The sequence below is a fragment of the Octopus bimaculoides genome, chromosome 7 (genome assembly GCF_046866305.1).
Source record: "Octopus bimaculoides isolate indiv1 chromosome 7, ASM4686630v1, whole genome shotgun sequence".
Lineage (NCBI taxonomy): Eukaryota > Metazoa > Mollusca > Cephalopoda > Octopoda > Octopodidae > Octopus > Octopus bimaculoides.
The window spans coordinates 76295631-76310767 of NC_142934.1; the positions used below are offsets into that span (position 1 = coordinate 76295631).

At 36.6% G+C, this 15137-nt stretch overlaps 1 protein-coding gene across 1 annotated transcript in view; it reads left to right on the plus strand.

Annotated features, from left to right (window-relative positions):
• Window positions 1-15137, plus strand: part of LOC106878151 (protein patched homolog 1) — a 119207-nt gene that overhangs the window by 87871 nt on the left and 16199 nt on the right. Inside the window, exons 7-14 of the mRNA XM_014927283.3 lie at window positions 565-667; window positions 3597-3689; window positions 3795-3916; window positions 4807-4954; window positions 5700-5831; window positions 6532-6690; window positions 7203-7295; window positions 8713-8838. Coding sequence (XP_014782769.1) covers window positions 565-667; window positions 3597-3689; window positions 3795-3916; window positions 4807-4954; window positions 5700-5831; window positions 6532-6690; window positions 7203-7295; window positions 8713-8838 — 976 coding nt within the window. The remainder of the gene's footprint in view (window positions 1-564; window positions 668-3596; window positions 3690-3794; window positions 3917-4806; window positions 4955-5699; window positions 5832-6531; window positions 6691-7202; window positions 7296-8712; window positions 8839-15137) is intronic.

A 15137-nucleotide genomic window follows, 5' to 3' on the forward strand; every position in this document is an offset into this window, starting at 1 on the left:
TATAGAATTTTAACGCATTACACTTCAAAACGCTCATACTAGTACACACACCTACTTACACCTGTTGTGCATACAAAGAGATACATTTTAACCTCATGGATGTTTAAAGTGTTTACAAAGGAAGTACCAATAGTTCGATATCAGACATCTACATTATGTCCATAATAATGTCTTATGGTTTTTGAATTATCAAAACATGTCCATGCCTCTTGTATCTGCAACCTCACTTCATTTGTTTATATTAAACTATAGGCATGAATGAACTTCAATGTGGTCATATGATTTGCTAGAAACGACAACCAAATCTCAAAACACTCTCTTTATTGAGTGATATAGTTTGGTGCACACTGTAAAGAAAATTGATATGGCTAAGGATGATACATGTTTAGTGATAGGTCTGGTCAATTCATACAGCCTTCATGCTACCCCTGCCCAAAATACAACATGTATAGGTCTGGTCTCATGCAAACACACACACACACACACTCGCACATGAAGTAAGGTATTTCTTTTGCTGTGTATTTCTGCTATATTGTCATTTCTGTTGTTTTGATTATTCCGCAGGAAATATTCCAACAATGTTAAATGGACCAACTTAAATCCAAGAGAAATGGTTGAAAAATCAGATATCAGTAACAGGGATGTCATACTGGATGTAATGGATCGAGTAAGTGTCTATTTCTTTTCTTCTCACTCTTCTTTCTCATCTTTTCCTCCCTTCTCTCTCTGTTTCTTCCTCTTTCTCTCTTTGTATCTTGACAGAGGGTATTGACACTTCTCATACATACCGTATGTCAACTGTGCCAAACATAAGACCACTAGACTGAAATCTGGCCTGCAGTAATAATATTTAGTATCATTGGTTACAAGTTTCCAACAGACCAACCAAACAATGATTCAGAGTACTCAAAAATGTAGAGTTTATTTTTATTTAAATATATGCTTTATGCTTGTACAGTTTCAAGTTTTCTTTAACTCCCTTCAAGGGACATTACATTCTGATTACTTTGTCAAATTCACATTATTTTCAATTAATCATGCATTATGTTGTGATTGCTTATTTTCAAGGATGACATTGTAGGATAAGTGTGAGGGGCTAACTCTAGCCAATTTGAATATAAAATAGGTAGAATATTTAGGTCAGATATATTTAAATGCTAAAAGGCTGAAGTGACTTTCTTACTATGTTTAATCTTTCATCTTTTCGTCAATCAGTCTATCAAATAACTCTGAGTGGCAACAGACTGAATAACCAACTCCAAAATGAGCATGTATGTGAGGAGTGTACGCTTTTTTAGTAGGTCTGCCTGTATGAGAACTGCCCTTGCTAGATCACTATGTTTCATATAGAAAGATATGCTAGTGTCCAAGGATCCAGTTGTGTTTGAACTCACATTTATGATCTCTAAACTATGTTTTGTGTTCTCTGTCTGTCTCTCTTTCTTTTGGTTTCCAGATGTTCCATACATCTAAGCAATCTTATCCATCCACCAACCAAAATTCCATATCTGTTGCCTTACATTTAAAATTAAGGGCATTTACAGCTCCTTACTATTGTTTCTTGTATTAGAGATCCTTTTCCCATTTTTTCTACTACTGTTATTCCCAAATCCACATGAATCCCAGGATAGGACCAAGTAACACCAAGACAAAAGAAAATGGTGATCCCCCCAAACTTACTTCTAACATCTGACAAAAGGGCCTGTTTATTTATTTATTCGTTTTCTCCCTGGAGGTGCAGTTTTACAAGATCTTGACAAGGATGTTTATATCCTGAGGTCGCAAATCTCTCAACCTCAACCTTCTTTACACACCATCTGGCACCCACCAGCCTTTACACCTCTATAGCACCACCACTGCCACTTGACTTCCATGCCACTAGCAATCATCTACACCATTACAACAACACTCCATTACCATCTCCACCACTGCAAATGTCATTCTTAACATGCTCACCACCTCTACTATCACCATCACCAACACTACCACCTCCATCACAACCACTACTGCCAACCATCCACCACCACTATCACTTCCATCATCACTGCTACCATCACCAATAGTGCTGCCATGATCACTACCATGTCCGTCATCATTGCTTGTCATCACAAATGGTAACTGTACCCCCCACCACTACATTAAGCAGCATGGCTAACATCACTATTACTACCACCACAATTACCTTCATATCTACTACCACCTTTGTAACTACTGCCACAAACACTACTACTACTACTACTACAGCTGTAACGGTCGCCAGCAGTATACTACCACTACAACAATCACTACTACTACTACAACCATCAGTGGCATACCACCACTCCCTCCACTATCATTGCCTCCACTCTTTTTATTCCCAGTGCCCAGTCTTTTTGTTTATGCACCAGTGTCCCCTATTTCCTGTTGTAATTTTAAATGGTCTTTCCTACTCCTCCTCACCCTAACACAGCCTATCAGAGAGGAAGGGACATCTGGAAAAAAAAGATACCCCCCCCCCCCCACTCTTGCTGCCTTTATTCATTGGCTGTGTGTGTGTGTGTGTGCACATGTGTATGTACATGTGCACACGTACATAAACACACATTAATCAAATGTACACACACCTATGCTAATTACATTTATACACCCAAATCAGTGATGGGAGTGGAGGGAGCAGCAATTTGGTTACTCAACCTGTTAGAAATAGTAGCCAAATCTCCCTCAAAATCATACACGTGTTTTTATAGAGGACAAAAGACATTAGATAATGTTCTCCTACATACAGCTAAAAAAGACAAAGTGGTGAGGAATTTGGAATTTGATGATGTCTGTTTGATAAGGGTTTGGTCAAATTGACAGTCATTAAAACATCAGGTATTTTTCGTTATGGCTTTCATTCTAGCTCTGTGTGCTCTGATAACCAAACTCCTACACATCTAAAGTCTCCAAGCACATTTTTTTCTGTGTGTCCCTACACCTACCTCTGCAAGTCACACACTAAGCACTTTGGGTTATCCTTCCTATCCAACATCAATCCTCTGGAATCCTACCCCATGTACCACAACTTAACTTTGTAGCCCTGTCAATGTTTGCAGTGAACATCAATCATATTAATGTAACCCAGTGATTTTTGACTGGGTTCTACATGGCTTCTGCAAGTACATAGAAGATTTTGTTGTTAAAATTTATCTGCAAAAAATTGGCTACACTTCTACAAGACACAAAATATCTTAACAATTGCTTTTATACAATTCCTAAGAATATTTACTTATAAAAATATAATAGGGTTTTTTTTTCTTCTTAACATCAAATGACTAGAAGGGTCCACCTGAGTAAAATAGGAATCAAAGAGGTCCACAATAAAAAAATAGTTGAGAAACACTGATTTAACCAATTTTGGATGATCTGCAAATCTTATGGGCACTGTCCCTTCTTGACTGAGCCATGGATTTTTTTTTTGGGGGGGGGAGTTGTTTTCTTGCATCTTTTTTCTTTTCCTTTTTCCTTTTGTTTACACTTTCCCTCATTGCACATGGTCCTTCACTCATTACCCTCTCTATTTTCTCTCTGTCCCCCTTTCATTATTCCTTTCATTTTTTTCTCTCTTTTTCAACCAGGCTGGTATCAAAAGTGGCTACCTAGAAAAGCCATGTCTTAATCCAAAGGATCCGAAATGTCCCAGCTTAGCACCCAACAAACAATCAGGATTGGTAAGTTGTTTTCTTCTTCCTTCCTTAATTCTTTTTTTAATTTTTTTCAACTTCTTTTTTTCCTCTTAATTTTTTTACCTTTACATTTCCTTATTGTATTTACAGCCCCCAGACATTGGAGCTGAGCTCACAAATGGCTGCACTGGCTTTGCTACGAAATACATGCACTGGCAGGAAGACTTGATTATAGGTGGCATTAGAAGAAACAAGACAAATCACATTGTTCGGTAAATATGCAATCCCCTTTTATTGGTGCTGATGATGGTGCTAGTGATACTGGTTGGTAGAAGTTGCTGCTGCTGCTTAGTTCCATGTTAGCCCTGATCAAGCAGACCTTTGTTCAAAGACAGTTAAGGCCATTGGATATAGTTTGGTAGGAGATTTAGACTACTATTTGCAATAGATAGAGCAACCAAGTAAAGGTTTCCTGATTGGTACCTGATGATGCTTGTTGTTTAGCCCCAGGTCAATCCTGATTGAGCATATCCATGATTGTGGGCATTCTAACCATGACAACTTTATCTCTTTAGAGTCACATTGGATTACATTATCCAAAGTATCTTTTGGATTTTTGAAGTGGCTCATGACAGGATTTGAACTCAGTAGCATGTGTCTGAAGCATGACCACCATTTAGAGCGAAGTCACGATAAGCTTTTGACAAACTAAGAGTTACAGCTCTTGCGCAGGTATTATTCCAAGTTGGTGAGACAGTTAATTTCATTTACCTGCAATTAGACAACATCTTGGAGAAAGGTGGTCACTAACAGGGTGCTCAAATTACAGGAAAATGAAATTCTTCACTGGCAAACTCATTAAGATATTTTCTTTTCATTGTGAGTCAGTGTTCGCCTTCATATTCTTTTGTAGTCTACAGTTAGAGAGCTTCACCACACAATGTAACCTATTTTACTTAATATTTGGTACTCATTCTTTCATTACTGGTAAGAAAAATGGGAAAATATGTAGATGATAGTGTTTCCATTTACTAACTTTAGTTAGCATAAAAATACACCTAAGTACATAAACAATATCACACACACTCGTGCATACATACATAGATGTCTCAATAGTAGCTTTAACTCTCTCAATGTTTTACTTTCATCTCTACCATTATAGAGCAGAGGCTCTACAGTCCATAATCCAGTTGATGGGTGAGAAAGATATGTTTGAATATTACCAAAATGTGAGGAAGGTACGCACCATTGACTGGACCATGAACAAGGCCAAAAGGATCCTGGAAACGTGGCATCGCAAGTTCACAGCTGTAAGTACTTCATTCTTTTCGCAAGAGAGGGATTTTTGCAAAAATCTGGTCTTCCCATTGCACAATTTAGCCTAACTAAACATTTTCATCCAAAATTTAACCTGCTTAGCTCTTCTTTACATAGTTTTTGTCTACACTTTCGCTACTAACCTGCCTCATATTGCCTCTTTCTATGATACAAAACTTCTTGATTAAAATGTATTTAAATTAAAATTCTTCCATTATAATTTTTTGGAAGAACCTTTTCATAAGTTTCAAATTTCTGTATAAAAAGAAAAATATTAGTCCTCAGTCAAACCGGCCAACCCATGCTAGCATGGAAAGCGGACGTTAAACAACGATGATGATGATGATGATAAATGCACCTCCAAATTATTGATTATTAAAAAAAGGAAAGCTATTGATGCGTAAGTAATGTTGGAAACAAATATAGGCATTGAAAAATTAAGTGATTCCATTTTGTAGTTTTATTGAGTATTCCTGTAGCTTCATATTCAGAGTAATTCCAGTAAAAAAAGGATATATTATTTTTATCATTTACTGGTATATTAAGCTAATATGTAGAAAATAAGTTTCAGAAAAATAAAATTTTGTATTATATGATGGTAAGATTTTCCATTATGATTTAATGGTATTGAACAGGTTGGCACTTACAATATGACTGACCATCCATAAAAACATCTCAGTTTTTTGGGCTGTCAATTAGATAGCAATTTAATTGTATGTGATGTTTTTGTTTAAACAGGAAGTGGACAACATATACAATGGCAAGCATCAGCAACACATTCATGTATTCTCATCAACATCTCTGGCTGATATCATGGAAAAGTTTTCTAGTGTCAGTGTTGTACGCATTGCTTTGGGGTACATTGTAATGGTGAGTATATCTCTTCTGATTCATCCTTTCCTCTTTTTTTTTTTTTTTTTTGGGGTGTGTTTGTTCCAACTCTCTATGCTCTGAGTTCAAATCCTATAGAAATTAACATAACCTTTCATCCTACAGGATCAATAAAAAATTCAGGATGGTGGGGTAGTAAAAAAGGATATATATATATCAGGAGTAGCTGTGTGGTAAGAAGCTTGCTTCCCAACCACATGGTTCTGGGTTCAGTCTCACTGCATGGCGCCTTGGGCAAGTGTCTTCTACTATAATCTTGGGCCGACCAAAGCCTTGTGAGTGGATTTGGTTGATGAAAGAAGCCCATCGTATATATGTGTATATATATCTAGGTATGTGTTTCTTTTTGTGTCTGTGTTTGTCCCCACCATCACCACTTAACAACCAGTGTTGGTGTGCTTACATCCACATAACTTAGCTGTTCAGCAAAATAGACTGATAGAGTAAGTACTAGGCTTACAAAGAATAAGTCCGAGTCGATTTGTTCAACTAAAGGGTGATACTGCAGCATGACCACAGCCAAATAACTGAAAATATATATATGCATGTATATATATAATATATATATATATATATATATATATATATATATATATAGATATAAATATATATCTATATAAGAAGTCATCTGTGGAAGGGGGAGAATTCATTATAATTGTTATTTTTGTTTTAATTTCAGTTGCTATATGCCTGCATATCTTTGTTGAAGTGCAATGATGCTGTTAACTCTCAATGTGTTATTGGTATTGCTGGTGTATTGCTTGTTGGTCTTTCTGTAGCAGCTGGTCTTGGCTTATGTTCTGTGTTGGGCATCAAGTTTAATGCGTCCACAACACAAGTAAGTAGCAATTTTGTTTCATTTGTTTTTCCTTACCTCATTTTATGTATGAAAACATTTATTTAGATATTTCTTTAGTCTCAAAATTAAAAGCAGAGTTTTGTGGTGAAATTTTACTGGTTTATGTCAGCATAAATCATTTGGTAGAGTTTAAAAACTTGGATGAGTCCATGTGTTGAGGCAAGATGGAAGGACAGATATTTATATAATACTTAATGAACTTATTGTATAGAATGCTTAGGTGCACTACAACTCATCAGAAAAGTAACCAAAACTGCATAAACAGTACATAGAATATGCACAGGAAGTGAACAGTGAAAAAGTCTTTCAAAAAACAAAAAAGAAGAACGAAGAAACAGGAGTGGAGAACAGGTGTACTGTTGGCAAATTTCTGGAAGCATGGAAGCTCCTTGTCTAAGAGAGAATTTATATACTGTAAAATATACTCACACCTCCCAATTCATAAATATATAATGTGAAACACTTATTTATTGATTTTTTTTTTCTTTCAGATTGTTCCATTTCTAGCTTTGGGTCTTGGAGTTGATGATATGTTCCTCATAGCTCACACCTATGCTGAAAATAGCAATAACATTCCTTTTATGGTATGTATTTATGTATCTTTCTATATATATAAATGACTTTGTTTCACATCTGTTCTTCCATGCAAATATGGCTCAGTTGGGGAGCATTTAAGGCAGCATTTTTACCCCTTGGTGCTCTTTTTGTTACCAATGTATTCCTGTTTTTCATTTAAGAGATTCATTATTCGAGAGGAATTCAAATGTGCAAAGCTGGCGTATAATCTATTGATGAGAAATGTCAATAAATATCACCGTAGTCTGTAGTCACAGCTCAGTGTAGTCTGTAAGCATTCACTCAAGACTTATACATGCATGCACACATGCGCATACACACACACATATATATATACATATGTGTATGTATGTGTCTATGTACAATGGACTATTTAACCATGTTACCAATGGAAACATGGTAGATTTAAAAAATACTTTGTTAATTAATCAGAAGAATACTACAAATGAGTAAGCAGTTTCTTTGTATGCTAAATTTTATTTTTATATCTATTCATGCTGCCAGAGATGCTCGTAAGTATTTCTTTCCTCTCTTCCTTTTCACTCATTACACACCCTCTTCATGTTCAAATGGTTGGACTTTTTTTTTTTGGTGTTCTTTAGTTTCATATATTTTTGTATTCTTTTTGCTGGTATTTATTTTGTTCTCTATTTATCAAATGGCTAGGTCCATCTTGATGGACAAATAAATGTCACAAGATAATTTTCTTCAACATACCCATTTACCCATGATCCCTAGCCAATACATACATGCACATACACACACGTATATATATATATATATATATATATATATATACATACATACATTTTCATACATTTTCATAAACATTTACTTATATATATATATATATATATATATATTTGTATTAAGGGCATTACTATACATAAATGCCTCACACTAGACGGGACTCTAAAAGTCAAAACTACCATAATAAGCACAAACGTGAGGCATTTATGTATAGTAATGCCCTTAATATAAATAAATATATTTATAGGGAATAATTGATGGATTTTTCACTTATGAGGTTTTTTTCATGCTAACTACTTGATAAATTCTTATAAAGATTTTATCCTATATTTGAATTGTGTATGTGTATATATATATATATATATATATATGTATATATATATATATATATATGTATATATATATATATATATATATATATATATATATAATATGTATGTATATTAATATATTGAATCTCACTAATCTGTATACATTGATAGATTTCTCATGAAATTCCTTGCTTGGGACACATGAAACCTTAGCTGAGTAGGTATAACTGGTTTCCATCAATGCAGATTTTCAACATTAGTCTTTTTAACATCATAATCATCATTATCATAATAGAATTATCCATCTTCCCACAATAAATCATATGTCACATTCATTGCATCTTTTTTTCTTCCCTTATTTCAGGAGCGGACTGGGGAATGCTTGAAAAGGACTGGTGTTAGCGTTTTACTCACCTCTGTCACCAACATCATGGGTTTTCTGGCTGCTGCTATTATCCCTATACCAGCATTAAGGGCTTTTTCTCTTCAGGTCAGTACATATAATATATAATCATCATAATCATCAGCAGCAGCAGACATCTTTGTTTCGTTCTTCTATGCTAGCATGGACTGAAAGTGTCTTGTTCACCAGTTTCATTACACTTCATACAACCACTTGTAATCACTTTTCTGAGATTCAACATCTTGAAATATATGTATATGTATATATAAATATACAAGTATATTATTAATAGATAATAATATTAGTGGCAATTCAAAGTGTGAACCATGCAGGCAAGTTTTAAAAAATATGATGGAACTAGAAAAGTACCAGCTTTGCTAGAGGTGGGAATCAAATGAACTCCGAAGCTGCAGAAAGCTCACTTAAAAACAAGCATGGTGAAATTGGGTGGTGAATAAACATTTAAGCTCTTACCTTTGTGAAGGCTGCAGAGCAAATGGTAGATAACTTAATACCAGTTTTGGGCTTTGAATTAAACAATACTTGTCCTGTTTTCAGTTAAATTTACCATGAAAAAAGCTAAATTTAAAGATGTTCGCCTCACCATGCTTGTGTGTTCGTATACACATACACACACAAATATATATATATATATATATATATATATATATATATATATAATACATAATTATCATTTAACATCTTTGTTCCATGTCGACATGGGTTGAACAGTTTGACAGGGTTCAACTTCTGTAAATATATAACTGCAAAAACACACACAAAAACATGAAGTGTATTGTAGTTCCCTCTATCATTTGTTGGCCCAGGACTCTAGTAGAAAACGTTTATCCATAATGTCATGTATTGGAACTGAAATTACATGGCTACTAAGCGAACTTAATCACAGCCATGCCTGCTCCTCTGTGTGTGTGTGTGTGTAATACTAGAAGTTTCTTTGCATGTTTCAGTTTACCTTAGTGTAAGAGTGAGTGTCTCTACATGAGAGATATAGGGAATGGATGATATCAGTAATAGTGGGGGAGGGGGGAATGTTGTGTGTGTATGTGTGTGTATATATATATATATATATATATATATATATATACATCTACCTATATATAAATTTTATATATAGATGTGTGTGTGTATATATATATATATATATATATATATATATATATATATTTATATATATATATATATATATATATAGAGAGAGAGAGAGAGAGAGAGAGAGAGAGATTCTTCTACTTATATATATATATATATATATATGTATATATATATGTGTGTGTGTGTGGAGAGAGAGAGAGATTCTTCTAGAATTTATATATATGCATACATATATATGTATGTATGTAAAATTCTAGACACATCTCTACATGTTCTTGTTTATTCTTGTGTAAGAGTGGGTGTTTCTTGGTGAGAGAGATGTGTTAGGTTGGTGGCTGTAACAGAGGGTAGAGGTGGGGACAGAGAATATATGTGCAGATGTTGTATGGGGTGGGGATAGAGCAGGGAGGGTGTCCACAGGGCTTAGTGGATTAAGAAGTGAAAGCAGGGCCACCCACCACCACACTTTGATGGTGATGATGATGAGGAGGATGATGATGGTGGTGGTGGTGGTGTTCTGCCTGCTGTTTCAACTGTCTCAAATGTTTTAACACTATCAACCCATACATCAATTTCCTATCACTCAATAACACCATCATCACCACCACCAATGCTTTTTCTTACATCATCATCATCATCAACAACAATAACAGTATCGTTCTGCTGCTCCTTCTCAATCTTTCTGGCTCTTGTTTTGTTGGCCTTTTTTTTTTTATTCTTAAGTCATATTTGGGTCAGGATAGTTTTCTTCACCAGTATACCATCACAAGCACCACCATCACCACCACACTTTCTTCTACTACTTCTACTACTACTACTACTACTACTACTACTACTACTACTACTACTATTTGTGGTGGTGACAACTTACTACCACTGTAGTATTACTGCTACAACTGTCACCACCATCAATACTACTACTACTACCACCACCACCACTACTATTTCTAACAACAACTAAGACCACAGCAACTATTAAGAAATGGAGAACTCTATCAACCAAATTTCCCTTAAAACGTTTTCCAATGTCTTGGAATAAAGTAAGAAACATTGGATACTATAGATGTAGAGTCCATGGTCATGGCTGGAATTTCTTTTGACCATAAGTCTTAATCAATCAAGGCTGACTTGTTACTAGCCAAAAGTGATGACCACCACCCCTACTGCTATTATATGCTTCCACCATTACATTTGCACTACCTTCAACAGTACCAACCTGTTTTCACTTTCTCTAGCACCACCAACACCACTTTTGCCTCCATCTATTTACACTGCCCAAACCGTAATAATATCTGATTCTAGTTTAGACACAAGGCTACCTATTTTTGTTGGGGGTGGGTTAGTTGATTAGATGGACTTCGGTATTCACCTTGCACTTCATTGCATCGCCCACCCCAATATTTGATGCTGACTGGTAATAAAAACACAATTTTGGCTAGGAAAAAAGTCACAATTACTTTATGTGATCTGCCAGAAAAAATACTGGTTTCAAATTTTGGCACAAGGCCAGCAATTTCAGGGAAGAAGTAAGTCGATTACATTGACCCCAGTACTCAAATGATACTTATTTTATCAATCTGGAAAGAATGAAAGCTAAAGTCAGCCTGAACAATTTTGACGGGGAACTCAGAGCATAAAGAGGGATAAAATGTTGCTAAGCATTTTGCTCCAGGTGCTAATAATTCTGCTGACTCACTGCCTTAAGGCCAGAAGAAATATACTGAAAGCCATTTTGTCTGGTGCTTTGATGATCTGTTGTTAGTTCACCAACTTAACAGCCACACTAATGTTACAATTGATCCACATATTACTACTGACACTAATTGTAATAGTACCACCCACACCAATACTTCTAGATACCTAGATGCAACTTGACAATCATTTAGCACTTACACATAATGTGCCACCTGTTTGTATACACATGTAGTATTTATTCTACTTATCTGTCAGTCACCTTACATCATCACTATTAAGTTTCATTCTTCATTGTTATACACCACTTGTCAGTACTTAATGTAGTGTGACATCAATAAGAACTTATTTATTGTATTATACCTGTTGATATTTACATGTAGTGTTCTGCCTGTAAGGGTACATGATTGTAACGTTCCACCTGTCAGGTGCATACATATAGTATTCCATCTGTCTGTTACCTTTCATCATTTCTGGGGATGACTGTTTTGTGAGGGAAGGACTGGGAAAAGTTGTTAGTGTGAGGTATGAGAAATATATTAGCTTATTGTCACTTCTTGTTAACAAATAACCAAGAACTTTGGCAATGTGCTATGCTTGAGAGGACCCATCAAGCCGAGTGCACCCATGCTGGTGGCACGTAAAGAACATCTTTTGAACGTTGGGCCTCACGGAAGCAAAGTGGCTGAGTTCCTTTTGAGCATTGGGCCTCACAAAGGCAAAGCGGCTGAGTTCCTTTTGAGTGTTGGGCTTCACAGAGGTTAGGTGGCTGAGTTCCATTACACTCTTGGAGTGGTTGGCATTAGGATGGGCATCCAGCCATAGAAAACCATGTCAAATCAGACTGGTGTCTGGTGCAACCTTCCAGCATACCAGCCAAGTCAAACCATCCAACCCATGCCAGCATGGGCAATGGATGTTAAATGATGATGATGTGAAAGTACACAAAAAACACTAATGTGCAAACATGTTCATATATGCATGCTCATGCTATTCTCATACACTCTAATAATTACATATATAGACACACAACACACTCTCACCCTCTCTCTTCCTCTCTCTCTCTCTCACACACACACACACACATACTTGTTGCACACTTGTATACACACTCATACATCCAGATCTACACATATACATGTAATATTTATGAATGAAAGATTTTATTTTTGAAATAAATTCTCCAGATTTATCCTTCATATTCCACATGTCTGTGGAATAACATTAAGGAGTTAAAAAAGGGAATGGAAATAATGATTTCATGTAACTTTGTGTGTGTGTGTGTGTGACTATTTTATGGGATTTTTTTTTCTCTTCCCAGTGACTTTTCCTAGATCCTTAAAAGCCAAGCTCTTTCCTCTCCTTTTGTGTCAGCCAATCATCCCTTCATCTCATTCCCATCTACCATGGTTGTGGAAAAGGCCTATTTTTCTCCCCCAGCATTGACTGTCACTAGGTCCCTTCTGACTTTGATGGCTTGTAGGTCAACAGAAGCCCCTATTTTCTTTCTTTTCATTCATTTCACTTTCTGCCGTTCTTTCTCTCTCTCTCTCCCCCCTCTCTCTCTCTCTTACACCTGCAGCTATTTTTTTTATTCACTTACCTATTTATCTTGTGATTCTCTCAATCTATATATCTTTCTATCCACCTATCTATATCAATCTATCTACCTATCTATATCTATTTGTGACTCACCCCCACCTATCTTAAAAGAATTTGTCTCTCCTCCTTACAGAAGAAGAACAATTAGATTAAGTGTCCTGAGCTTAGGTGGGATGAGACACAATAAGGATGATGAAAAGAGGAAATGGTTAGATAGACAGATAGCTGTACAGATAGACCGACAGACAGACTGGCAAGTAGGTAGGAAAATAGATAGAATTTGGGAGGGAAAGGTGGGTAGAAGGTATTTCTTGATTTCTTTTCCATCTTTTCTTGCCTCTCTCTTTCTCTCTTCATATCTATCTGTCTGTCTGCCTCCCTTTACTTCTCTTTCTCTTGCTATGGCTGTTATTTCCCATGATGCTCTGCAGTTTTGTTTATACAAGTCTCTGAAAGAGGACAGCCTGTGTGATACTGTAGGGGTTGTATGGCAAAGAGGCCTGGGAGCAGTAGTAATCTACCCTCACCTCCTACCCCTCTTAACTCTTAAAGTACTCCCACCACTATTCAGGTTACTACTGTTCTACACCACCACTGCCACTGCCCTCACCCTTATTTTACCACCACCCTCTCCTCTTCCTTTTGCCCCCAAACCTATCTCAGGATATACTTTTAGCCCTGCTGCTGCTGTGACACTCTTATCACCACTATAGTTACTGTTGTTGTTGTTGTTACTACTACTACTACCACCACCAATACCACTAGCATTTGTTGTTTGTTGTGGTGGTGATAGTAGTAATTGTTTTGCTTGTTCCCCCTATTTGGTTCTTACTACTACTACTACTACTACTACCACCTCCACCACTACTACTACTACTACTACTACCACCTCCACCACTACTACTACTACCACTACTACGACTAAGCATAGTTGTCCAGCTCTACTCCAAATTTGTCTTTTAATTCTATAGTAGTGTATTAATTGTGTTGTAATAGTAACACTATTAACTACAGTAGTGGCTGTGGTGGTGGCGATGGTGTCCCCCCTCCCTTCTTATTTTTCAGCAACAGTAGTAACGTGGTCTATCTCTCATACACATGCACACGCACACACACACACACACACATATATGCCACTAGCTGAGGATGAGGGCCACCACTGCACCACAGAGCCTCTATTGCCACATCAGTTACATCATTAAGCCCACCTTTTTAACAATGGGAATTCATTTGTGGTGGGTAGTTTCTCCAGAATACCCATTACACCACTTGTTGCAGTCCCTTCACCACTTCTTTGCATGTGGAAGCATGTGGCTTAGTGGTTAGGGTGTTGGACTCATGATCATAAGATTGTGGTTTCAATTCCTGGGCCAGGTGGCATTGTGTTCTTGAGTGACACATTTCATTTCATGCTGCTCCAGTCCATTCAGCTGTCAAAAATAAGTAATCCTGCAACAGACTGGTGTCCCCTTCAGGTGGGGAATATATACACCATGAGGCCATGAAACAGACTCTTATGAGTTGGTATGACTCGAGAAGGTAGCTTTGCTTTTTTTTTTCTTTTTTTTTTTTTGTATTCTTAACTGGTCTGGTCTTCTTTCACAACTTCCTTCCTCTTGGACTGCTTGATTTTCTTTAACCCCTTTGGTACCAACCTGTCTAAGACTACCTCTTGTTCTATAATACAAACTTGGCTCCCTTGTCTCATTTACCAGTGGATTTAATGATACACTCTCAGAGTGGTTGGCGTTAGGGAGGGCATCCAGCTGTAGAAACTCTGCCAGATCAGATTGGAGCCTGGTGCAGCCTTCTGGCTTGCCAGTCCTCAGTCAAATCATCCAACCCATGCTAGCATGGAAAGCGGACGTTAAACAATGATGATGATGATGATGATTAACCCCTTAGCATTTAAACCAGCCATATCTGGCCAGAAGTTTCTCCCTTCTTTCTGTTCAAACCAGCCATATCTGGTCTCTCAC